This window comes from Urocampus carinirostris, chromosome 7, assembly GCF_059441175.1.
Source record: "Urocampus carinirostris isolate Australia breed hairy pipefish chromosome 7, RoL_Ucar_1.0, whole genome shotgun sequence".
Classification (NCBI taxonomy): Eukaryota; Metazoa; Chordata; class Actinopteri; order Syngnathiformes; family Syngnathidae; genus Urocampus; species Urocampus carinirostris.
This window is the reverse complement of record NC_142355.1, coordinates 14,665,272-14,693,070: the sequence shown is the minus strand read 5'-3', so window position 1 is coordinate 14,693,070 and position 27,799 is coordinate 14,665,272. Positions and strand designations below refer to the sequence as shown.

Below are 27,799 nucleotides of genomic sequence, written 5' to 3'. Positions count from 1 at the left end.
TAGTGTGAAATAAAAGTAAAAAAAATGGAAAAAGAAGCCAAAAACACCAAAACATTGACCATGGCCAACCCAAATGCCAAACAAGTTAAGCACCTCAGCACCCAAGTTGGTCATGCTTGTGTCCCTCCAGATGAAACTGGACACAAGAAAGCAGTCATGTCACTCGGGTCAGGGTGATACAACACACTCTTCTGTTCAACAGCAGGGCCCGACAGCTTTCACTGGTTTACCCCTGCCGCATCATACAGGTGCCCTGCCCATCACTTAGAACGCGTCCAAACATCCCATTATCCTTTCACAATACCTCTCCACTTATTCCTTTAACCAACAAGAGTTCTAGCTTCCACTCTATTTCGACGTCTTTCCTGCAGTGCACTCATAACGCCATCCATCCACGTCAGTTGCAGCCTTCTTCTTGGTCTCCTTCCATATATTTCTGCTCTGTAGATCCTCTTCAACATTCACTCTTCTTCCATCCTCTCCATGTATATATATATATATATATATATATATATATATATATATATATATATATATATATATATATATATATATATACACACACAGGGAAAGACAATTTGCTCACTCATTCACACCTAGGAACAATTTGGACCGGCCAATTAACCTGACATTCATGTTTTTGGAATGTGGGAGGAAACCGGAGTTCCCAGAGGAAAACCCCCACGCAAGCACAGGGAGAACATGCAAACTCCACACAGGTTTGATCTCATGACCTCATAACTGTGCCGCTCACGCCGCAGTGGTTAGCGCGTGTGCAGGCACAGTTCTAAGGTCTTCATCATAGAGATTTAGCGAAGCTGATCTAGTCAGTGGAACAGTGGACAAGGATTTTGTTGGTTTTGTTTAAAATAAATTCCTGGTAAAGAAAAATATGTGACCACCGAACTTTGTTTTGACGCAGCTCTTCTATTTTCTCTATCAGTGTGTTTTACTTTGTTATTAATACCGTATTTTCCGCACTATAAGGCGCACCTAAAAGTCTTAATTTTTTTCAAAAGCTGACCATGCGCCTTATAATACAGTGCGCCTTATTTATGGAACAAAATTATTTCGCAGTCTTGCAACTAACTTGCAGCCGCCGACTAGATTTTCCCCCGAACGCCAAGTAGTCCGCGGTGTATGCTGGGATTTATTTACCGGCGTTTCATTGGCTAACCAATGTGTCAATCATCATTTGAATCGATCACTATTGGCTAAAGTTATTCGGAGCCTCGGATAGGCTAGAGGGCCGAAACAAACCCTGCAATGGGCCGAAAAAGATGTGACAATCATCAGTTAAATCGATCGCTATTGGCTGAAGTTATTCGAAGCCTCGGATTGGCTAGATGGCCAAAACAAACCCTGCAGTTGGCCGAGTTTAGCAATGGCGTAGCAAGCTTAGCAAGCTTGCTACAGTACGCCATAAAGAAACATGTTTCATTAGTCTGTATTTGTACATATTTTACTCTCCTGGATTTACTTCACTCACGGTTGTAAGAAGACCATGATTGCGTATCATTATTGAACGTGAGAACTTAGGTAAGTTATGCGGCTTTATATTTTCCCGGTATCCTGTTTTAGAACGATCTTGATGTTGCTGTGATGAGTTGAGTGAATTAAACTCAATTCCAAGTGTTTATTGTCATATGCACAGTAAAGTTGCGAGCGAAAAAGAAAATAAAAACTAAGACATTTTTGGCATTTCTTGAATCCCAAGACTTTAACCTTCCGAATGATATTTGAAATGACGCATTTAAGTGACATCGTACGGACACCGCATCCGCACGTGTCTACGACACGTATTTGCTTCTTTGCAAGCTTTGGGATTGTTAAGGGGCTAATCAGTTGGACTGAATCATCTGACTGTTTTGTCCACGTTCCCATTGTAGCGCCTTATAATCCGGTGTGCCTTATCTATGGAAGATATAGGACCAAAAACTATTTTTTGGGGGTGCGCCCTATAACCCGGTGCGCCCTGTAGTGCGGAAAATACGGTACTTCGATGGACAACAACGAAACCCAGTTTTGCTTCTGTTGCATTTTTAAATACGCACACTTGTCTGTGTAGTTGGAATGCGGCCACAGCAGAGGGCACCAGAGGATTATCTGGTGGCGTGTCACTTGCGAAATGTTAAATACAGAAATATAACTTACGACAGAGACTGTGAACCTCGTGCGCTGTATGGTTGTGAAAATAATAAGACATCAGGCGGCAGTGGCTCAGGTGGTAGAGCGCTCATCTTGGGATCAAGGGATCCCAGTTTGAATCCCAGCTCGTCTGTGTTACATGTTGAAGTGTCCTTGGGTAAGACACTAAACCCCTAATACCCCAATAAGCAGGTTAGCGCTTTACATGGCTGCAAGGCCGCTATTGGGAAATGTGGAGCACATTGTAAAGTGCTTTGGGAAGTCATTGACTTAAAAAGCGCTATATAAATGCAGATCATTTCATTTCGTTTTGCATTTGTTTTGTTGTGGGCAGATAATTTTGACTTGGTCATTTTGTAAGATGCATCCTGAAAAAGTGGTAGGACTCATTCTGGTAGTCTGACCTGTTGCTGTGCTCCCCCCAAGGAGAACAAGGCAGGTTGGATCGCGTCCGTGACTGCTCGCCTTTGTATTTTTCTCCAACACCTTCGTAGCAGTCTGATGGAAAGACAAAAGACAATTGAGGGGTGCATAGATGAAAAATATCGCGGTTATCTTTTTGCAGATTTTCATCATATATTGTCTTCTGCATTCTGATTGGCCAAACAGTAGCCTGTCTCCTCTCCTGCCTGTATCTGACTGTGCGTCAATAGCATTGCAGTATAAGTTGTACACGTACATAGAAACAGATTGACTAACATATATTACGTATGAGCAATTTTTTTCTTCAATTTTGGGTTTCTCTAAAAGCCATCATGTCAACAAAATGCTCCAGACCAACAAAAGCATCTGGTGCCAGGCCAAAAAGGCAGAGTAAAAGGCTTCCCATTGCCAACAAAGTTAGACTAAGAACTAAAGGAGGATAAAAAGATAAAAAACATTGTTAGTTTGTTTTTCCACATGATGGTTAAAAAATAACATCTGAAGTAAAAGAGTGGATAGCGTTTTGAATCAATAGTGCTATATTGATAAAAATATGAAAATATAGTGCAATTTTGCACTATTGATTCAGGACACAGAAAGATTATTTTTTTGAATTATAATTTGACTGTGCAAAAGTTACTTTTTGAAAAACACTTTTGTTATGTTCAGAATTTTTTTTATTAAACAATTTTTGGCAGTGTAAATATGGTTTGATCTTTAGTTTAAATGTATAATATAGTATTTAATAGATAATACGGCCTTCTGACTGGACTTTCTAAACGAGCTGTAAGACAGCTGCAGAACATCCAGAACGCTGCTGCTCGGGTCCTGACTAGAACCAGGAAGTACGACCATATTAGTCCTGTGCTCAAGTCTCTGCACTGGCCTCCTGCCGCTCAGAGAATAGACTTTAAAACAGCTCTGCTGGTGTATAAGTCTCTTCATGGTCTAGCACCAAAGTACATCTGTGACATGTTGGTCCCATATGAACCATCTCGGACCCTGAGAACCTCAGGGACAGGCCTTTTGCTGGTGCTCAGAGCCAGGACTAAATAGGGTGAAGCTGCGTTTCAGTTCCATGCAGCTAAACTCTGGAATAGTCTTCCTGATGATGTCAGACAGGCGTCTACTCTGACAATGTTTAAGTCCAGGCTGAAAACAGCTCTGTTCAACTGTGCATACAACTGAAAGGGTTCGATCTGCACTCTTCACTTTTACCTTACTTTAATTCATTGATTTTATTATGTTTTATCTGTGATTTTAATGAATTTTAAAAACCACATTTAAAATTTTCAATGTCTTTTATTGTGTGTTTTTAACCTGTCTGCCATTTCTGTAAAGCACTTTGAATTGCCTTGTGTATGAATTGTGCTATACAAATAAACTTGCCTTGCCTTGCCTAATATAAGATTTTTACTTTGAAAATTGCTAGCCCTTTTTCGAACATAACACACGTAAGAAGGGGCACAACTATATATTCATTCTTGTGCATAACAGAATTGGAATTTCCAATCAATGGTAGTTTAAGATTGTTAATGTCTGCCATAGCAGACTGTCCTAAACGTTTCGGACTATTGGGTTTTCTTTGTGTAAGGCGTGGTGGCGAGGCCTTCCCAACACTCGTGGAGCGCTCCACAGGGACGGGCGAAAATACACCCACTATTGAATATGTGCTCTGGTTGTGAGAAAATCAGTCCGTCTCTCACCAGGCTTGTTTTGGGAGCCGCACAGAGCGATGTTGGTGCACAACATGGTGCGGACTCTCGGGTCCGTTGTAAAACACCATGGGAATTCTTGGCCATCTGGATTCCGGCAGTAGTTCTCTCTCAAATCCCTGGAAAGCAACAGGAAACGTACAGTGGATATAAAATATTTGCCGACCAATGTTCCGTCGCAAGGTTTTCGTGAAATGAAGTAGGTGAGGCATGCTCAAAAAATGTAGCATGTCGGCAGTAAAACGCTTACTCTCCAACGAGACATTACATTAAGTCAGATGTGGGCAACCCAGTCCTTGAGGGCCCCATGTCTTGCATGTTTCTAGAGGTTTCTCTTCTGCAACTCAAGTAATTCCAATCACCAGGACTGTGAGAAAGCTCCCGCCAACTTAGTAATGAGTTGATAATTTATAATAGTTGAGTTTAAAATGAAATATATCCAAAAACATATGTGGCCCCAGGAAGAAAACCAAGTCACCAAACGGCACCATTTGTTCTTTCAGTTTTTGTCGGGAGGTTTTTGGTTTAAGCAGCAAGATGGCTGACAATAAGGTTAAAATTTGTAAATGTTAAGTCAATCACTCAAACAGCATGTCCGCTAGAAATGTAATTTACGAGAAAATCACAATGACCATCGCTGGTGAGGTATTTTCACAACCTGTCCACGGACTTCTCAGGGGTTCCACCTATGGGTTAGAGACCCCTGCGGTAAATAATACAAACTATCCCTTTAAATATGGAAAACTCAGCAGTTCATAGAAATATCAAGACATGGCTATGTTTGGGTGAAAAATGGACGACTCACTTGCAAGGGTATGCTTCCGGGATGAAGGAATGATTGTGGGGGTACTGCGAGTCCCAGCGTTGGCAGGTGAGCCCAGTGGGGGTCATATCCCCGGTCCCCCTGTAAGCTTCTCCTTTGTCCAAGTAGCACTCGTTGGTTTCCACCGTGGTTCTTTTGGGAGGCGATTCTGTAGGGACAAAATAATAACAACGATGATACATTTAAATAATAATATAATAGGGAGAAGGACAAGCCTGCATGTAATACGGTGAATGAATTATGTGCCATCATCTAGAAAAGGATTGTCAAACTCATTTTAGCTCAGAGGCCACATGGTCCTACAAACATTCCCACGGGGGCCAGAATAGTAATTTAATGGTATAAATAATCAGGGTTGGGTAGGGTTACTTTAACTTGATTACTTTCAATTACTTTTGGATTACTCCAATACTAAATATGCTAATAAAAGACAAAAGAAACTAAATATGAATAAAATTATGACTCACAACACGTGGTAAGCTTTCCCTCCTGGCTTTGATCTCAAAACTAACATAATATGCGACAGAAACAAAATGAAAATAAATCCAAACAGCTTGCCAACATCATTGTTGCTGTTCCATGTATTCTGTTACTCCCCAAGCCTGCACAAAATTTAGTAATTTTATTCATATTTAGTTTCTTTTGTCTTTTATTAGCATATTTGGTATTGGAGTAATCCAAAAGTAATTGAAAGTAATCAAGTTAAAGTAACCCTACCCAACCCTGTAAATAATGTGCCTTAGCTGTAGGGCTCGGTTCTTTTTGGAGGCTCACAATTAAATTATGATTCAGGACAACATTTTTTTGTCCTCAATATGTTTTTCCTCACAAAGATTTAATCTCTGATAATGTTTATAAACTGTCCATTTGTAAGGAAAAAAAAAAAACAGCAATTGAATTTATTTCCACTAAATTGTCTTTAACCCGAGCAGCACAGCAGCTGGGTGGTTAGTTCACAGCTCCGCGGTATGGAGGTTCAGGGTTCAAGTCCAGCCTCCCCCCTGCGGAGTTTGCATGTTCTCCCATTTGCATAGTTTTCCTCCGGGCACTCCGGTTTCATCCCACATTCCCCCAAAACATGCATGTCAGGTCCAAATTGTGTGTGAATGAGAAAATGAGTTGTCTGTCACTGGCAACCGGTCCAAGGTGATGACGGGGATGGGCTCCAGAACCCTCACAACCCTCCTATTGAGGATAAGCAGTGCAGAAAATGTATAGATGGATAGTTTTCACTCTGTAAATTCAGGCACGCTTGAAAGTGACAGAAACAGCACATACACGTGATTGATTTAATGAATTAATAGTCCTTTTGCTTTTTATTTCTTTACAATTACCTAAACATGGGAATTTGCTGTTAAATATACATACCATATAAAGGAGCTAAAGCTGCTTTTAACTTCTGCAAAGATATCCTTTTGAGAGTTAACACGGAACACTAGAACCAAATGGATTTGGTCACTTAAAAGTTACTTGGATTCTTTTAATTGAGTTTACAATATCCTTATTTACTTTGATGTAATTGTTATTTTCAAATAACCTTTGGTTTAATATAAGTTAATTAAACTTGACTTATTCCGGGGGCTTTTATTTAGGTTTTTTATTGCCTTAAACAACGCGTGTGTAACTTTTGTTTCGTAAAATAACAACGAGATGGGTTTTTCTGGTTGACTAAGAATAGCAAGTTCAGCGTAAGTGGGTATTTTGCGAGTTGGGTTTTGCAAGTTGACATATTTAAAACTGCATGTCATTATTTGGCACTCATCTATTGTACTTCTCTTAGCATTGTCTCACAAGCCACATAAAGAAAGAAGAAATAAACAAAGAAAAACAAAGATAAAAGTAAAATAAAAACTGAAAAAAGGTAGGAAAGAAGGAAAAAAACAATAAAAAGGGAAAATTAAGAAAAAAAGATTTAAAAGAAAAAGAAATAAAGAATATAATTTACTTTTATTGTCATTCTTTGTAACCATGCACACAGAACGAAATGTCGATACACTTGACCCGTACAGTTAAACTGTAGCGAGCCGATGCAGCCGCAGCCAAAAAGGGCGCCGCCATTTTAGACCCAACTTGCTGTGTTGGGAGTCATTAGGTGACCAAACCCCCCAATTCAAACCCTTAATGCCGAGCAGGGAGGCAATGAGTACCAATGTTGTAAGTCTTAGGTATGACTCGGTCTAGGCTTAAACCAGCGACCTCCCAATCTCGGAGCGGGCGCCCTACCATCTAGGCTACCGAGCTGGAAACAGGTGAAAAAGAAATAAAAATATGAAAATTTGAAAAAATAAAACAACAGCATAAAAGGGAAGATGAGAAAAAAAGGAAAACTAAAAAGAAGAAGGGGAACAGAAAATAAAAGAAGGACAAATAAGTGAAAAGGAAAAGAGTAAAAAGACAGAAAAAAGGAGGGAGAAAGAAAAAAGAAAAAAATGCATATCAACATGATAGTTTATATATATTTTATATAAATAAATACAATCAAAATTGTTTTTGTTTTCTTAAATGCCTTTTTTTCCACCAGGAGGTGCTAAAGACTAGACACTGTCTCTTTAAGGGATATACAAACACATATGATTTGACTTAATAATAACATTACAACTCACAATAACATTAAAATGATACATTGCCACATAGGAGAGGAGCGTGATACAGATCATAAAAAAGCAATTAGCCTAACTAATTGTGCTGCAATTTGCAGAGAGAAGCAATGACACACTTCACAAAAAACAGGGCCGCTTATCAGACGAAGGGCGAGATGGAGAGATAGGGAGAGCGTGAGAATTAAAGAGGCGAGAACGTTCCCAGGGTGCTGCAAAGTGCGCAGTCAAATTATGAAATGACTCCAATAATTCAGCAAAATGGGCCCACCTCGACCGCCGAGAACACCCCCCTCCCTACCTCTTGATAATATGCCTGCCATTTTGTTTGCTGATCCGTATGCTATTCTGCACCTGCACCGACATCATAAAATCCAAGAGACTCGCTCTTTTTGCCGAGGCCAAAAGCAATTGCTGCTCTTTCTTAAATTTCTGCTTACTGACAATGCTTTATAAGCGCTGATGTGGCGTTTTAATATTGCTGAAAAAACATATCCGTATTTAGAAAGTGTAATGAAATTGTAAATACAGGAAGTCCCATCACACTAGCTTCAATCTGCGCACCTAATGTTCGTCAGCATGTATTCTTTATTTTCAGGGAAGAATGACCAATATCAAAGCCTCAGGTATCATTCTGTGCTTTGGGGGCCAAGGCGGACATATTGGAGGAGACAACAGTGTGTCTCCTTCTTTATGGCATAATCACTCCGCACGTGTCCCACTACTGCCATCATCAGGATAAATTGTGCACCGGGTTATAAGGCGCACACCCCAGAAATAGTCTTTTGTGATACATTTTCATATACAAGCTAAATTGGACTATAAAGTGAATGGAAATATACAGTAAGAGCATTTTTATGCAACCCTAGGGTTACATAAAAAATAAATAAGTATGCATGAATAAAAATATTTTCTTTCACAAAACATATGAAATATGTTCCTTTATATTGTGTAAATTGTGTAAATTATAACCGTATCTTCTTTGTTCCTTTATCTTTTTTGTTTTCTTTTATCCTCGCTGTTAAATGTGAAACTGGAGTGCCACGCCCAATAGCGTTGTCACAATATGTTCAACCCATTTTGCAACAATGACAATAAAGGTATATTCTATTCTATTCTATTCTATGAATCACCATTGTGACATCTGTTTTCTGAATTTTAACAACAAGCCATTACATGTCATCCACAAGAGAGCACTCGAAGACCACTCTATGTTTCTCAAAGGCAGAACAGTTACCAAATTCAGTACTATTTAACAACGGTTAAAACAAGAGCACGTAATTTTTGTCCAAAACATTACCATAAAACAACATTTTTATCTAAGTAATAACAACATGTTTCATAGTTACAACAAAAGAGGATTTGTAATAAGCGTTCGAAAATTGCCCATTTTTTTCTCATTTATTTAACAAAGAATTAACATGTTAACCACAAGACAGCACTTGAAGACCAATCTACATTTATCTCAAAGGCAGAACTGTTAATGCATACAGTAGCATTTAATTTTAATTATGCGTCTGGCAACCAGTTCAGGGTGTCCCCTGCCCACTGCCCGGAGATGGCTGGAATGGGCTCCAGCCCCCCCGCGACCCTAATGAGGATAAGCGGTACGGCTAATGAGATGAGATGAGATTTTAATGTGTGTATATATATGTGTGTGTATATTGAGATAATTAACGAACGCACCTCCCGGTATATAAGGCAGACTTTAGACTAAAACCCGAGAAAACTCGGCATTTTAATTGAGAAGTATGAAATTAATTGACTTCGGGGCCGGCGGAGCTCCGGTATGGGTGAAGTTGGGTCGCATTGAGTTTTCCACAAAAAAAGTCATGATACAAAATGTTCCTTTGTTCTCAAATGCTTTTTTTTTAATTCCCTACATGAAATAAGAACAACAAAAACATTAATATGAAAATGAATCAATCAGTCAGTATAAGGTTACTCTAAAAACTGCAAAGACTGCATTTAAAGGGACAATGGGTATTTTTCAGTGCCACCCAGTGGTAAAAAATAATATTATTTATCTAAAAAATATATTTGTTAATTTAAATGATTAGCAAAAATACATGAAATATGATGTAAATGTGCATTTTTTTGAATACACGTGCGTTGAGAATTTCGATTTTATTTGACCAAACATAAGGCTCACAGCTGACATATTTTTCGATACCCGAAAAACCAAAAACCTGGTGAATGGCTGGGCAAAAAATTAGTACTTTATGGTCACTTCAAATCTCTTTGTATTCTTTTAGCACTCGTTTTTGGTAACACAGTGACATCTAGGAGTTGAGTAATACACATTCTCCATTTAACTTTCATATTAAGGTGTCAAGAGTCTTGAACCTGTAGAGTGGGGGTCGGTAACCTTTTTGACTCAAAGAGCCATAAAAGCAAAATATATTAATTTTATTTTGGGAAAGAGCCACACCATATATTATGAGACAAATTTACTAAATTGCTAAACCCATGCCCTAGACAAAAGCTTAGTCTTCAGCATATTTATTTTTGATGATTTGATAAACATGAATAAAAGAGAATAATGCCAGAGCCCGTGTCCCCAAATCAACAATCATACCACTTTAAACTTGTCTCTTTTTTGCAATTCCTCAAGATCGGTTAAACTCATTTTGACCCTTTTTTCTATACATATTGTTTTTAAAACCAGATGCAAGCAGTTATTTAGTAAAAACGTCACGACATTCTGCAAACAGGGAACCTGATGTGTTTACCTGTGGCGCAGACATCGTAGAGCGACAGATGGGAGGGAGTGCTTGCACTTTTCGCATAGCTCCACCCATCCCTCCCACTCACCCAATCAAATAACTTTAAGTTCTCTTCCGGTGTTTTGGCGTATTCCACAGTTTGTTCTGCGGATTCATCATAAGGTATCAGAACACTGAACACGGATTATATAGTGAGCTTTTATATAAAGGATTCTTTAGCGTTGTACAGCCAAAACGAGATTCTTTTTGTTTTTGTTTTGTGACACTTCGAGTGTAAATTGAAGTGAAAAATGTGCCCTAAATATTCTGCAAAGTACTGCCTCACAATTCAGCTTTGGTTTGGCTTTGTGTGTATCTGAACAGGATTAATGGGTCAAGTTTTGAACGAGATGGAGAAAAATTGCATGCAATCAAATTTGTCTCTGAGCCACGGGTACTCGTAGAAAGAGCCACATATGGCTCGTAAGCCATATGTTCCCGACCCCTGCTATAGAGTATTCAACATTTGGTTAAAATTCTAGTTAGCAATGTTTGAAAGTTATCAAACAATGTCAAAACATGTGAAGTAAATACCTGTACTGTGTTTTAAGTCAATCACATAGATTTGTTATCTGACTGATACTGCTGGAATGTGAAGTTGGGGTGGGGGCATTCTCTGCAATTCCGCATCACAGGTCTCCGTGACAACTACACCACAGGGGGGCCGGCCCCTCCCAGGAGACCGGAACCCAGATCTGGTACACGTCTCACCTCACAAGAACAGTCTGATTTTGGCCAGCCACAAGGCAGGAGGGATGTCCTAACAGGATAAAAATATGTGGCAAGGCCCTGGCCGGTCCTGGCCAGGTTTCAGCTCAAAGGGGCAGGCGGCGAGCCTTGCTAGGTCGGCAGCCAAGTTTGATCAAGCTAGCGACCAAACCAGTGGGACAAAGCCAGCTACCTCAGAGTAGCCTCAAGCCACCAGTAGTCAACCTCTCCTGCAACACTGCATCCAGTGGTCCTCATCCCAACCGGCTCTCAAGCCTACCAGGATTCCTCATCGCTGTACACCCGAGGACATAAAGACTGGGCCGTCATCTTCATCGACGCAGAACTTCGCAGAACATCTCGTTGTTGTTAGGTATTGGTATTGGTGTGACGTAAAATGGGGAACTCTATCAAAATACAATAGCGTAATAATCAAGCCAACGTTGTTGTCTATCCAAATGGTGCCAATTTAAGTTCTCAACTTCTAGTTTTGTTTCGTTTTATTTTATTCTCATTGTTTTGTGTTCTATTCAAGCTTCTTCAGTAGATGATTAGTGAAAGAAAAGTCCATAAATCCAAGAGTGTGTGGATTTTGATTAAAGTACAATAAACTATCAAAACGTTAAAAAGAATTCACCTTGTGTGTGTAGCCACCCTTCAGAATAACTAAACAAGGTTTTTCATCCGTTTCCCTGACATAATGATCTAAAAACATATGTGCTGCTCCAAAAAGGCCGGAAGAGTTTTGAAAAGAATTCAATTGGTCAATAAATTATTTGGTAAAATAATTTATTTAACTCCCATTTTCGCTACGAACCATCATCCTGAGGGTCACAATTGCCCCCCAGGGTGTGAGTTTAAGATCCCTTGTTTAACTTCAGGTATTTACAGCTAGCTGATGCCTGTGAATCCTTTGTTAATGACATTATTGAGCCTTAAAATGGAGACAAAAAATAAACAAAATTTCTTTAAAGAAAAAGTTATTTTAAATGTTGACAGAGAAAAGAACACTGCGCTCCCTGAAACTTGCTGCCTTGTTTTGATTAAGACTCACTGGGTCGTAAAGTCGCTCCATTTTCGACAAAGGTCCAAATTAGGGATTTTATTTTTTCCAATGGGGGGAAAAGACTGAATATCTGATGTGGGTGAACATGGATGAGCGTCATCCCAGTAAAGGCAGTGCCAAGAAGACTAGAACAGTTTCAGCCTCAGTTCACAAAGAACTCACTGCTGCTAAAATTCAAAATTGCGGCAGTGAGTTCGACTGTAAGGAATAGGATCTAGTCTAGTGGTTCTCAACTGGTCTGACTTGAGGACCTACGATTCCATTCAAATGACAAGCTGTGACCAAAATCAAGAAAGAAATATTCCACTTCTCCAATTTTTTCGAATGAAAGGATTGTGCACTTTGAAGCAGAGATTGATTATGTTCAATGTTCCTTCTAATTTTCCACGGGTCTGAGCGTTCACACAAAGTCGGTGAGCAACGCATGAAACAACAGTGAGCAACCATAATCCCAAGTGTGGCAACTAAATCATTATCAAACATGTCCAAAACTTGACATCATGTTACACTTTGCTGAGTTTCCGGCAATGCAAAAATATGTTTCTTTTTTGAATGAATTGACTCATGTACTATTGCAAAGGTTGTACGGCCTACAAACTTAGTTTGTTTTTGCAGTTCTTTCACAAGATATCCATTTCTTTTTTTTTTCTGATATATTTTGTCGCATAATACTAACATTTTGGGGGGCTTATTTAGTCAGTTGCAAGATACAGAACTGTACTTCATCACATTTTTTAGTGGAAGTACAATGTTGGCAACAAGATTCACTTGATATAATTGGAAATTATTTGAATGCAGAACAAACTTTTTCTTCTTTTTTCTGTGTTTTTTTTCTACTTTTTAAAAATTTCTTTAAAAAATCTCATTGTGTTTATTTTTTCCGAGCTGTTAATTTTTTCTTTCTGTTCTCTATTTACTTTTTTCCTACATTTCTTTCTTTTCTTTTTTTCTGGCTTTTTTCTAAATTGTTCCTTCTTTTTTTCTCTTCCTTTTGTTTCTTTTTTCTCAGCTTTTCACTACTTTTTCATTTTGGTATTTTTTTCTTTTTTGTTCTATTCCCTCTTCCTTTAAGTCATTTTGTGCATAATTTTACATAATATTTGGTCATGTTGGGATTAAAGAAGCAAAAACAGCCTGAAGAGCCGTTTAGGACTCGATAGAGCCGGTTCCTTTTAGTGAGCCGAGCCGAAGAAGTCGGCTCTCGACAAACTACTAACTTTACTCAACTTCATTCTACTTTGACTCGACTTTGAATTACCGCATTTAGGACACAACGTCAGGGGAACCGGTGTATTTTTACCTTCATGCACTGTAACTTTGACTTAAGTCACTTCTTAATTAGTAATTTTGAGCCCTCATTTTTGTGTGCTGGCTAGATTTTCTTGTGCGCTAAGAATGTGCAGGCAGTGCACGATTGCGCACGCGCGCAGCTTAGAGGGACCACTGATTATGTTCACCTTTTTTTTCACAAAAGAAAATGACCAGCAAAATCCAAATGACTTTAAGTAAATGGTGAATGGTCTGCATTTATATGCTCTTTTCAAGACTGTGAAATGACCTTTACAATGTGCTTCACTCTCATTCATTCACACACACTCATACACCGATAGCGGCGTCGGGGCATGCAGGGCTCCTACCTGCTTATCGGGGGCCACAACAGTAAGTAAAATAGTCTAGTCAAGTCATGTTTTTTGTATAGCCCTTAATCACAAGGAGTCTCAAAAGGCTGCACAGACCACATACTATGACAGAATACAGACACCATCCCCTGATCTAAAACCTACATGAGGGCAAGGAAAAAATCAACACATGAGAAATAAAGAAATACTAAAAAAACTGTTTTGGGTGCAAATTGTGTCCTCGTTGTCCCTTTAGACAAAATGCTACCACAGAAATACTACAAAATCCTAAAATATTATTACAAAACCAAGTCCTGTATATATTAGCGTATTAGCTTGAATCACATATAAGTGACCCATTAAAACTACTTTAAAATTTAAGATATCGATTAAATTTGTGTCTAAACAACGACAATTATTTAATTATGTTGATAATAAAGTTTAATTTACTGGTAATACAGATAAAATTATAACAATTTAAAATAAACTAATTAATGGAAGACACCAAACGCAATCGTTTCCTTCTTCGACTCGATCGTTGAGTCACTTTTTTCTACTTTTTCATCCCAGTATCACTAATTTTCTTGACACCTATTTTTAGATAGATAGATAGATAGATACTTTATTCATCCCCGAAGGGAAATTCACATTTTATGGGCAGGAGAAGAAAAGAAAACCAACAAAATCATAATAAAATGAGATGTGGTTTCTTTTAAACACAAATGAGACGGTGCCGATTGACCAAGAAGAAGGGAGAGAGTAGGGCATTATTGCCATCTACTGTTAAGGAGTGTAATTGACCCTCTTTTTTTTTTTTTTCTTTTTAGTTTTTTTTTGCTATGGCAAAGTCCCCCGACTTACTAAAAACAAACTGCAGGGACTCCAAGTGATCAAACTCCACTAGTTTATTTCTCGTTTTTTGCCAAGCCTTTCAAAAGGTTTTGGTTTTGGGGGGCAAGATGGTGAACAATCATGTTAGTTCCATCTAAATGGGTCAATAAATACACATTTCTCAACTTAAAAACATTTTAATAATTCAGTTTTTTTAATGTGGGACACATGCAAATATGATTTCACCAGATGCAGATTCATCATTTTGAAAATATTTGGGCAGTGTTGTTGGTTGTTTTGACTATTACAACATTGTCCCTATTGGCCAATTATGTTGCTGTTTTTTTATTTCTAAAACTTTTAAGGTGGATTTGGTTCTGTAACCTAGAATGTGTATTAGAAAGTAAGGGCTCAGCGGAGGGCCTTTAGAACAGGTTGGGCATTCTTATTGAAGGTTCCTCTCCCTGTCCTCCTTGCAAGTTCAAAATCCAACAATGTCTTCTCTCCTTACTTTGAGTGTCTACTATTCTTTAAACGTATTAACAGGTCATTGCTTTCTATTCAAATCTTTATTCGTTTTATTTTTAATCAACGGAGCTTTTTTCACCACAAGGAGTCGCTACATAATACACGATGTCCCTTTTAGCAATCAAGCATGTCTGCAACATGCTTGTTTCTGGATTTTAACACATTTTCTTTTCAGTTTTTGAACAAAAAAACTCACAGATTTCTTTGTTGCCAGAATTTTAAATCAAGTAACTAAATAGCATTGGTATTTGATTTAATGCTGAAATGTTTGAATCTTTTCTAGTTGCCTAACATTATTCTGTATTTAGTAATTGTGGTTTAATATTTTTTCGAAGTAGGGAATATTTCGCTTTGGACTCAAATTGGGTCATTTCTAATTATTCTAGGGTTCAAAAACCTCCACGAAAGATAATCAAATTCAATGCGCTATTGCCAATAAAACCCAAAGAGCAAAACTTGTATTACCACAAACTTTGATGTCGCAGTACTCCCAGTTCGTGTCGGGGTCCGTGGTGAAGCACCAGGGTCTGTGGCGTGCATCTGGATTCCTGCAGTAGTTATCGTCCAGACCCTTGTCGGGATACCTAACACAAAACATGCATGGCTGAGTACATGACATCATCAAAACTTGATGGAAAACACCAAGTCAGAAAAGAACTGGAAAAGTAAGAGTGTGAGAGAGAAATAATATAAAATGGCGTCTCTCCTGTTAATCGGATCCTTTTCAGGCCTGCTTCTTAATCAATCACTTAATCAAAGGGAAGACTTTTCACAAACAACCATTTCATCTGTTGAGGCCCCTGGTGTTTATTACAGTGTGATAACATGATTAAGGTTCCTGCTTGGATGTTACTCACTCGTATGGATTTTGTCCGAACCGCCCCTCCCAGCACACCACACAAAGAGTTTAAGCTTAAAAGCGTGAAGCAGGCTTACCGGGAATTTAGAGCAATTAGTCAGGATGAAAAGTGTTCCCAGCAAATCACCACTAAGAACTAAAACAAAGTTTGTCTCATCAGGGAGATCTAAGTACACTGGCTGACTTCTAAATCACTTTCGGGCATTTTTATTCCCACATTTAACCCATTTGCAGGTTTCTCGTGAAACATTATTTTTTTTCCCCCTTAGAAGTCACAATGACTTATTCAAAAGCTTACTTTTTTATTTAAGCTGCTTATTATATCGAAGCATCGCACTATTGTTACGATGCACTATTCTTCATTGCACTATTATTACAAAAGAAAATGTCACCTACAATTGTGGCCAATCTCAAAGCACTATCTTGCTAATACGTTTGCCTATTTTTATCCCGGCATTCTTTCGTCTTATTTTTCGTTTTTTTTTATTACATGTTTATCTTGTTTATCCTGGAGTGCCATGCCTAATCTCGTTGAAAACAACGTTGTAATCAATGACCATTAAGACTTTTGTATTACATTCTATCCTAAAATGCACACTGTGTTTTAACTTTCAGTAATGGTAAACATACAAGAAAATGATAACGATGAAAACAAGCTTGAGAAAATTAAAAAAACGAAACAAACAAGGCCTTTCTTCTATTGGTCGACGTCAGGTAAATTGCTGGTATGGGATTGGTTGAACTCCCTCCCACAATGCTCCCTTTCTCGTGAAAAAAACGTAAACGTGTTCAGCTATGTGTCGCAAGATTTGTAGTGAGGGTAAAGGGAGAAGCCAGAAGATGATGAAAATGGAAATGAAGTTTTGGATAATAAAGAAAGACAAAGAAAGCACTCGCATCATTAACCTCGATAAAGAGTATGGCCATAACCAATCGATTATGAGACCATTATTAAGAACAAGGAGGCAATTAAAGCAACAAAGACTACTAAAAGCATGACAATCTTCTCAAAAAGAAGTTTTTAAAATCCATTTGAATTTTAATCTGCCGTCTCCTACCCACTCCGCATCCACCCACTACTCCCCTGTACCACCTCAAGTGATGTCAAACCAAAGGTAGATAAACTGTGTTCCCCATCTTTTTAGGGTGGATCTGCCTTTGTAACCTAGAATATTTAATAAAGAGAAAGGGCTCATGGGAGGGCACAGTTCGGGCAGCACGGCGGCGCAGTGGTTAGTGCATGTGCGGCACAGTTCATGTCTCGGAGACCTCCTGCATGGGTTCAAATCCAGCTCCAGACTTCCTGTGCGGAGTTTGTATGTTTTCCCCGTGCTTGCGTGGGTTTCCTCCGGGCACTCCGGTTTCCTCCCACATTCCAAAAACATGCATTTCAGGTGAATTGGCCGGTCTAAATTGTCCCTAGGTGTGAATGAGCGAGTGAGTTGTCTGTCCCCGTGTGCCCTGCGATTGGCTGGCAACCAGTTCAGGGTGTCCCCTGCCCACTGCCCGATGGTTCCTGGGATGGGCTCCAGCACCCCCGCGACCCTACTGAGGATAAGCGGTGTCGCTAATGAGATGAGATGAGATGGGCTGTCTCCACTGTTCTCCTTGCAAGTCCAAATCGTTTGATGTCCTCTCTCCAAATTTTGAGCTACTATTAAACTCTAAACATTCAGTTCATGAGTGAGTGAGTGAGTTAGTTAGTTAGTGCAGCAAAATTTTAATCAGGCAAGTTTTGGCTAAGAATGGGGGCATTTCTCTAAAAATGGATTGGCTGAGTGTGAAAACCCAAGTCAATATTATAGTTCTTGTTATTTTTTATCTTGTGTTGAGGTTAATGTTACTTGTCCTTTGAACATCCATTCATCCATCAATCTGCACCGCTTATCTTCAGTAGGGTCGCGGGGGTGCTGGAGCCCATCCCAGCCAAGTATGCTCTTAGGTAATTGCTATTGTATGAACGAGACTTTCAAAATAAGGTCCTCCCACTGCTTATATGTACTTTTTATTTTTATGTCTTCAAACCTATGATTTTTTAAATTATTGTGCGCATATATACATGTCTGACTACCCCAAAATATTTGTGAGATTCCTGATGGACAATGATTCCTCCATTACGAGGTGTTTTGTGCATGTACCGCCGAGGGGAGACTCTGGAACGACCCAGGACATGTTGAAGAAACGTGCCTTTTGGCTAACCTGAATGCCACAGGATGAGCTGGAAGAAGTGGCTGGGGATCAAGACTTTTTAGGTTCTCTGCTGAAGCTGCAAGCCCCGCGACTCAATCTCAGATAAAGAAGATGGATGAACGGATGATGGATGGATGTTTAGATACTTTATAATCTTATATTGGCATTGTGTTGCTTTCACGGAAAGACTTACCGCCTGGGTTGTTTGCTGCAGCCCATTGCAGTGCACTTTGCCCCAAAGCCATCAGGTATGCATATAAAAATACTGATGCCAGATTCCAAATCATTGTGGAAAATATATTTTGTTCCGGAATTTAAAGTAGGCCTGTTTAGTTCACATTCATGTCAAAAAATGTGGTTTTCATATTTTTGTTTCCAAACCAACTTTGTGGCGCTGAGGTTACGTCCTTTGTTTTTGTGACATAATAAAGTCTATTTGTCCTATACCTTAAAAATTTTGGTCAGATACCGCTACTCATCCAGACCTACCTAACTTTAAACACAATGGCAATTGATTTAAAATCAAAGAACGGCTAAATAGCTAATTCCACCCAACTTGTGCGTTCATGTTACCTGTCCGAGAGGAACAGGTGCTTGTGTGGCTCCTGGAGGTCCCAACGTTGGCATTCCTTTCCACTCTCGGTGTGGTCCATGGGTCCTCTATAATCCTCGCCATTGCAGTGAATGCACTCCACTATAAAAGCATCACATATGCATACATTCAATTTTCAATTTATGGTCTCTAGGAAAACTAATTGCAAACATATCAGATCACTTCATTATTTTCTTGGAAACACGGCGATATGCAATAAAACGCCTCTTGTATCGTTGCCATAAATATGATTATATAAACACGCGTGCACACACTTCGTAGTGAGCCAAGGAGGTGTCGATTCCTTTCATGTACGCAAAGCTCTCATTTGTTGCTCGCCAACTGCTTCATGCTGTCTTCTGTCAACAACGAGGCGCTTGCATATTAAAGGCAGATGTCCGCTCACTGCGTGCGTTACTTTCGCAAGCAAATTGTGGGGCTTTGAAGCGAGCATGTTTCCCATTAAACGGGGGCGTCCGACTTGTGTTGGTTGCCGGTCAAATGGTAGTCATGATCGTCAATTTGGCCTCAGGGGTTTCCATTCCATTTGACCTCCGCTTCTTGCGATTGGCTGGCAACCAGCTAAGGTGTCCCCTGCCCACTGTCCCAAGTCAGCTGGGATGGACTTCTGCACCCCTACGACCCTTGTGAGAGAGGGTTTTTTTAACTAGTCTGCCGGGGCACACTTGTGTGCGGTGATATCGTGTCCAGTGTTTTCCAATATATTTGCTTTCTACACAAGATCAGCCGAGTAACTGTAACCTCCATCCATCAGTAGGTGTGTTATGCCCCCACAATGTAATTTAAACACCCAATGGAGGAATTATTTTCTATTTTGGACCATCCTGTGTTGCCGTAGACATCTTAGGAATTTCAGACATCAGGAAACTGTATAAAACCACATTGTAAACAAACAAACAATGCTCAGGCCCCAAGCTTAATTTCAACACTGAACACTTGGAAGGTCTAAACCTGCAAATTTTTGATTTATATGACACTGGCTCATGACTGCTTTGACAAGCTGACTTCTCTGGTAGGATATATTCATGGTATTTATTTTATATTTTTTTGTGTTTATATTCACGGTTTTACAAAATGTGATTCTTCTCTAAAAAGGCATAAACCACATTCAAGTCTCTTCACTCTTTTTTCATCAAGGATTATTTCGCATAGCAGTATAAGGTGGCAGCATATGATTTTCTTATACTATTTAGCTGCTCAGGAGGTACTACTGTATATGTAATAATTTATTTTGTTTGATAAATCTGTTTGAATTTTCACTGCAAAAATAATAAAATAAACAAAGTGAAGGACTTATCTCACCTTTTTTTTTTACAAAAAAAACCCTACAAATTATTTCACTGGCTGATATTTTGTTATTATCCCAGGATGAAAATAATGTAAAACTTGAAAAGCAGGTAAAACAAATAGTAAAATACAAAAACCAAATCAATTTATTAAACAAAACAATAATCAATTTTTTTTTCCATGAAACTGGTGCTGAAAATCCGATTTTTAACATTTTTGCAAGATGGTGAGCATATTTTGCTGACTTGATTTATTATTTTTTAATTTTACAAATAAGAAAAAATACCTGTAGTTTTTGTTGCACTGGAAGATCATTTTTGCTCATTTTACATGATTAGTTTTATTATTTTTTAGGGGAAAAAAAGATAAAAATATAGTCAAACCTAAAAAAAAAAAAAACATTATAAATATACATGTAGTCATAATGAAACGGTTATGGTTTTATCTTGGATTATAGTTTTAAACAAGGGTTGGCATTTTAAGAAATTCAATGTACGCTTCGAGATTGGGTTTTAGTCTTATACCCAATATTCACGTTTTAAATAGGTATTATGGCTTCAAAATCCAGACTAGATTCAGACTATAAAAGGAAAATACCTCCTTGCAGTCAGAATTAGGGTTTCAAAGTAGGACCTCATGTGTCCTGCCGACTTCACAACTGGTTCTAATAACAAACATCTGTATAATGCATTGGGCCTACCCTGAGAGCACTGCGGGATTCCGCACTCTTGGTGTCGGTGGCGCGGGTCTGTGGTGAAGCACCAAGGTCCGACCGTGGAGTTATCCGGATTCCGACAGTAGTTGTCCCTCAGGTCCTTCTTGCCAAAACGCTTGGACATGAATCTGTCGGGAGTAGAACGACCGTTACGCAAACTCACGCCACATGTGCGGGGAGCATCTGCAAGCTGTTTGCAGGTAGCGTGCAGAGAAAGAAGAAAAACAAACAAAAGCAAATGCAATCTAGGCCACCTAATTTGGTATCGGGTTGGAATGGGCGAAATAGATGCGTCACCGTCATGGTCAAGAGGGTCAAGTTTAAAGAATCAAACCTGGTGAAAATATTATGACTATAGGACCTTTATAAGAGGACCTTTAAGCGCCATCATTATCCATCAAACATGAAAACAATCACACTGTGCATAAACAAAAACAGACAGTTCCATTTATTCAACACAAAAATACGAGAGCCCTTCGACTCACGTATACAAATACTGCATGCTTTACTTAAGCTTTCCACAAATTCTACCGTGGTATTTACTCACAACAACAAATAGGAGTAGAGTTGGGCAAATTGTAACCGCAAGGTAAATAAACGGGCTATTATGAGCAAACAGATGAAACACATCACAGGAATTGAGACGAAAATAATTCAACAGATGGCTCCACAAAAGGAATAAGGCCAAAGTACAAAAAACTCAACAAATAATCGTTTCATCAAGGACTAATAAAACACCTTATTTGTACTATTCAAAGATTATCTTTAAAGGGAATCTGTTTCATATTTGACATATAGATATAGCTCTATTGTGTGGTGGACCCAAAAATAAAGAAAAGCACAAGGAAGTATACAAGCTACAGAGACTTCAAGTGATCAAACCGCACCATTATTTATGTTTTTATTTATTTATTTTTATTTTTTTTTCATTTTTTGTCCAGCCTTTTACAAGATTTTTGGTTTTGGGGGCTACCCTTTAGAGCGAGATGGCGGACAATTATTTCAGCTTCCTCCAGGTCAGTCTTGTTTTTTAAGTAAGAGCCGCTAAATGATACGCAATGTCCTTTTAAATATTGTGTTTGCCAAATCTTCAGAATGAAAACCTATTGACTATTTTTCCTCGGCCCACATAAATTACTAATTTAGCTTGAAACTGCATAAGGTTCAGCAAAAGGATTTAGCTCGTTGTGGACCATTTTGTACTTTCGAAACAAATTTTGTGTACTCTGAAAGTTTATGGGCCAGTCAATTATAACGTTTTTTTTTTTTTTTTACTGGAGTTAATTTGAAATGTTTTATTTGAAAATACAGGACTTCTGTTGTCATCATAGTCAATGTTAAATAAATTAAAAAAATGATTTAGCTCATACAAATAAAAAAATTGTTTGTTAATGGTATTAAAACATGTTTCCACATCTTTGGGGAAATAGCCAACTAACAGAAAACGGAACTTTCTTAGGCGTGTTTTTCTCATTAAAAATCTTCCAAAGCATAAATAAGCATTTAGGCTAGAACAAACTCAATATAATCAGATCAGCCAGCATCATACCTTTTTAACAGGCCCAAGGATGAACTATCATCCCTAAATGTACAAATGTAGCTTACGTTAATGAGAACAGTATTTGTATATTGTGAAAAAAAATCAAAGCGGGACAATATAGCATTCCATGGGGCCGTAGTGGGAAGAAATTTACACAATCGACAGGGATGACGGTGACTCATATATTCTACATCAAGACCGCACATGGCTTGGGCCTCAAGAGAGTCCCACGCTGAGCCAGAGTGCTTTTTAACAGAGATGACGGAAAGAAGATATCTACACTGGTGGCGATGGTAACCCGTTGGGGAAATATATCTATTTGCCATCTGGATAAAATTGGATATTCATGTGTTATTCTCCATTCTATACGATACATGTTCTCACTCTATTTTAATTTTACTATTAATTGATGCACTAATAAACTAGGCCAATGTACAAGCACTTTATTGTAAATGTTGCCAATCCTCTTCTTCTTTGCCTTACAAAGTCACATTGGTTACTGGTATATGGTGTCATGGGGCTGTATGGTGGGGTCATGGCAACAGAAAGAAAAATCATTAATATTTATTAACACTGCCCAGAAAATCATCGGCTGCTGTGCCTAGTCTAAAGGACATTGCCGCAAAACAGCAGCAGAGCCAACAATATAATAAAGACTCCTCCCACACCAGCCAACACCTCTTTGAGCTGGCACTCTCTGGTAGAGCTACAGATCCATTAAAACAAGGACTAACAAGCTCAGAGACAGTTTCTTACCCACGAAGAAACTCTAAATAAGTACCCTACATTGTGAAAAATATACCTTGCCTATGTATAGAAAATGTGTATTAATATCTTATTTATCAACTTACTTTTGGATTTTTTTTATTATTTTATCGCATTATTTGGTTCATAGGTACTATTGTTCTTATGCATTTACAACTTTTATTCTTAGTTGGGCATTCAGTAGAATTGATAGGATCTACTTTACTAGGGGAGCTGAAAGTAATAAAAAGACCTTGCCCATAGAGCAGACACCTGAGTGGGAATCATAAAAATTCCTGGTATAGTTCTAAATCACTGGGTTCAACAAAACTGAACATCGAAGATGTTGAGTATGTGTATCTGTTGTCCTTCATTCTCATTGGAGAAATCTGCGCAGGAGTTTTTAGTTGGAGTTGGTGGACATGGCTGAGGAAAATGTCTGACCATCTGCTCAGAGATCAGACTAAAGGTCTTACTTCATTGTCGTGATGGAATCCTTGCTAACAACCACGCCGAACAGATCACCACGCTCGAAAATGTCTTGGAGAAGCTGAAAGCTGACCTCTACAGCAAGTTCAACGACAAGTTAGAGGTCCTCAACGTCAAAATGGAAACTACAGACTGACAGACCAGCTAGACCTGTCTCCTCGGATCAAAACTGACCTTTGGCTCTTCTCGTAGGAATTAAACAAATACCAAATTAAAATATAAACGACAAAAACTGGGGAGGAGATAATGAAATCGACATACCATGCGAAACATGATTATGCGGATCTACATTTTACATCTATGATTATCGCTCTTGTGTGATAATGAGATGTGATTTACTCAAAACCCCATGTTATAAAATCTGATTACATGACAAGAATAATAAGAGAAGTGATTAGGTTGTCAAGGAGACAGGCTTTCTCCTGTCTACCCCTTTTTTCCTTTTGTTTTGACAATGGTTTCTCAAAGCTGTTGATTTTCAACTTATTGTAACCTTGTATAGGATGACCAGTGGTAAAAATACAATACAAATGTCAATCAATCAATCAAAGAAGGCCAGTCCCAAGCACTAAATTGTAAATATTTTGCTTATTTATCCTAACATTCAAAAGTTTTTTAAATCTTTTTATAAATTGTTTAGCATGTAGTTCCACGTCTCATCCGTTTGTGAACAAAGTGCAAGATGTTGTATTCACAGACAATAACGTCAATTCAATGGATGTATTTTTCCTGCTAGGCCGGGAGTAAGAGTACTATTCAATAATTGTCAGGCAAGCAGTTCTACAGCAAGACAAAAACAAATGTAATGCGATTGGTTGGGTGATTTAAGATAGAAGTAAACACAATTCTAAACGATCCCGTTACATCAGATTTTAATGTCGAAAACAACACAATACAAACTAGCTTGCACAGCATCGTAAGAATTTGTGGTAAGACGCAAAACAGGACACTACAAATGGGTTTTACTCAACATCGTAATTTTAACAAGTTTTACCCCAAAACAGATCAAGAACCATAAAATTAAAGTCCCAATATGTGCATTGTGCTGGCCTGACCTTGGTTGTGACTATTTCTAAGCCAGTGCTTTATTTAGGGTGGAGGCTTGTTACGCAATGTTAAAATCTATTTGGGATATTCGTCTCCTGAATACTTGCTTCCAATACATCCAAACTTCTAAGATGAAATTTCCTCCATCGACAGAAAATGTTAATCGCTTTGTCTTTTTTTAATTTATTTTAAGAAATAATGTGTTTTTTCTATGGTTAAGAAAAGAGCAACTGCCCCTCGTTTTGTTAAAATATTTTGCAGATGGTAGATAATTTCAGGATATACTGGACCGTGTCTTAAAATGATCATATTGTGATGAAGTTATTTATTTTCTGTAATGCCATTGAAGACAAATATGACATACATTGTGGTTGGTTGGTTGGTTGGTTGGTTGGTTGGTTGGTTGGTTGGTTGGTTGGTTGGTTGGTTGGTTGGTTGGTTGGTTGGTTGGTTGGTTGGTTGGTTGGTTGGTTGGTTGGATTGCTTAACCATTTCTGTTGTTTGTTTTGGGCAAGTACAGCCTTCTATTGAAAGCCTTCTATTATTTTAATACTTCTGTTTATATCGGTGTGGAGTGCCACTTTCAAATGTCCTTGTAAATTGGTGTGCCACACCAAGATTAATGACTCGCTCAACAATTTTTCTCTATCCAAAAGAGCTGTAATTATTCACCAGTCCAAATATACAACATGGATAGACATTGAAATCGTACAACTGACCAATTTATCTTCCATTGTTCTTGTTCAAATGAATGTGAGCAACATGTGGAAAGGCCTGTAGACATTTTCTTTTACCACAAGAATCAACCTGAATCAACCGTTCTTCATCAACAATGAACTACAATCAAAGAACAAGTTACATGGACAGCTACCATACTATTCACAGTGTATGACACTCATGACAAAAAGTTAACGGACACCAGGGCAAAAAACTCTAAAAAGTTGCCTGCCTATCCATAAAGTTGCTCGTCCCTATTTTTCACAACTTGAAACGGAATAAGACGAGTAATCGCAAAAAAAAAAAAAACTGTTGCAAAGTATTAAGGATTGATAATCAGAATATATAACAGAACAACACAGAATTACGTTTATTAGATATCTACGCATAACATTCATTGCATGTTTTCCATCTGCCATCAGTATGTACCTGTATTTACTCATCTTCATTCATGCAATGTTCGCGTTGCGTTGTCTGCTAATCTTTCCACGATGCTTTTAATATACGTTTACGTTTTGTAGCGTCATCTATTTTGTTAGCGTATTTTGAATTTTCTTCTTTGGCTTGATTCCTAACCACGTATCCATTCTCTTGTGTTCTCTCTGCGTCTACTTTGGAAAATGATATGCAAATGCACGACCTTATAACACTCGGGAATGTCCGGAAGCACGAAGTTATTCAATGCAGGCTTCTGATTGGCTGCCGAGTATGCAAATTGCCGAACAAAACAAAATTCGGAAATGTCCAAAACAAACGAAGATTTTGAAATCGGAATAAAGCAAACGTTTAAATTAAGAAAAAAAAAATTGTATGTTTTTGTTTTTTGTTTTTTTGAAAGTTGTCGGCCACCCGTGGCGCTTGCATAAAGCCTCTAAACAACACGGTGCGCAACTGAAAATTCACATTTTTAAAAAGAAAGAATCATTATTATGCTGGCACACGTGTATGAGGTTGCCGACCCCTGGCTTACAGCCTACTAATATTCGTTTTCGTGCTATTTTAAAATGTAATGTATGTTTTTTGCCATAATAGGCAATATTAAACACATTAAAAGGTTGCAATATTTCAGCCGTTTTTTAATGGCTCACGACAATTATCTGAGACAGCAAAACTGAGCAAAACAATCCATTGTTGGTTGGCTGATGCAGTTTTGATTTTTTTACTTAGATTTATTTATTGTACAGAAAAATAAAACACCCCTCAACCCTTATGGAGATAAGCGGTTTGACTATGAAAGAATGAATGAAACTTGAAATCAGCAACTTTTTTTGCCAATGAGTGTAAAAAATATATTATGTAAGAAAAAAACTGCTTTTCAACATTTAATGTAATCAATCCAAAATTAATATGTATTATCAAACCCTATATATTTTTTTCTTCATTTCCATTGATAAATAATAATGAATGAATAAAATAAACACATGAAAAAGTGCAAATGTAGAAACATAAAAAACAAAACTTTACATTACTTGAATGTTGGCGTAGTATACTGGATATGTTTGACCCCAATTTGTAAGCCGATCCTTTTGACAATTTTTGTTGGAATTACGTCAATTCTTTACAGTTTGCGTAAAAATCTTTCAAGTTCTTGTTTGTCATGTTCGGCATTTCTATTTTTTTCAGGTTATGTAATGTCGTTCACTTTAAAAGAAACGGTATTGCGCATAATAGACTAAGCTCGGACTGAGTCATCACAAATTTTGCAAAGAAGGAACCAACTACAAACCAAATTAGGACTTGGAACCAAAAATCTTAAGAAAACAGCAAAAACTGGAATACCAACTTATACTGGACAGAGTCACAGGCTGCGCTCCTATTAAATGTAAATGAAAATCTTTCATATAACCAACAAATATTTTGTTTTTCTTTAGTTTAACCAATAAAACACAGAGTGTTTTTAGTTTTATCAAGATCCATCAAACAAATTTCGAGATAAGGGCATTTAGAATGGGTTTGAGTGTCATGATTGCTGATTCGGGGCACCTGCGACTGCCCCGTTGGTGCCAACAACCCTAGTCGCTGAATGGCTCCCTGACTCTTTTTAAACCCCGATCTTCCAAGAAGAAGCTGTCAGACCGTCTATGAACCTATGCTCTCAGCTAGGCAAGCTTTGTACTATCCGACATTATCCTGCCCTGTTTTTTCCTGCCTGATACCTGTTGCCGACCTGTTTTGGACCCGTTTCTGCTTTGCTCCTCCGTCCCGGCCATCGACCTGTTTTCTCGCTGTCTACGACTACCCTCGCTCGACACGAAAGTGCCACTTCCGCGTTCCTGCCATCAGCTACCTGTGACCGACGATCATAGGATCGTGGAAGCAAGCACTGCTCTCTTTCTCAATTAATACTGAGTAAAACGAACGCCATTGGGTCCTGT

At 38.3% G+C, this 27,799-nt stretch overlaps 1 protein-coding gene across 1 annotated transcript in view; it reads right to left on the bottom strand.

The window, feature by feature from the left end:
* The window catches only part of hgfb (hepatocyte growth factor b), a 62,651-nt gene that overhangs the window by 18,384 nt on the left and 16,468 nt on the right, over positions 1-27,799 (bottom strand). The window contains exons 5-10 of the mRNA XM_088339838.1: positions 20,873-21,015; positions 18,846-18,966; positions 15,689-15,807; positions 5,092-5,257; positions 4,278-4,405; positions 2,553-2,646 (exon numbers count right to left, since the gene is read on the bottom strand). Of these exons, the coding sequence (XP_088195964.1) occupies positions 2,553-2,646; positions 4,278-4,405; positions 5,092-5,257; positions 15,689-15,807; positions 18,846-18,966; positions 20,873-21,015 (771 nt within the window). The remainder of the gene's footprint in view (positions 1-2,552; positions 2,647-4,277; positions 4,406-5,091; positions 5,258-15,688; positions 15,808-18,845; positions 18,967-20,872; positions 21,016-27,799) is intronic.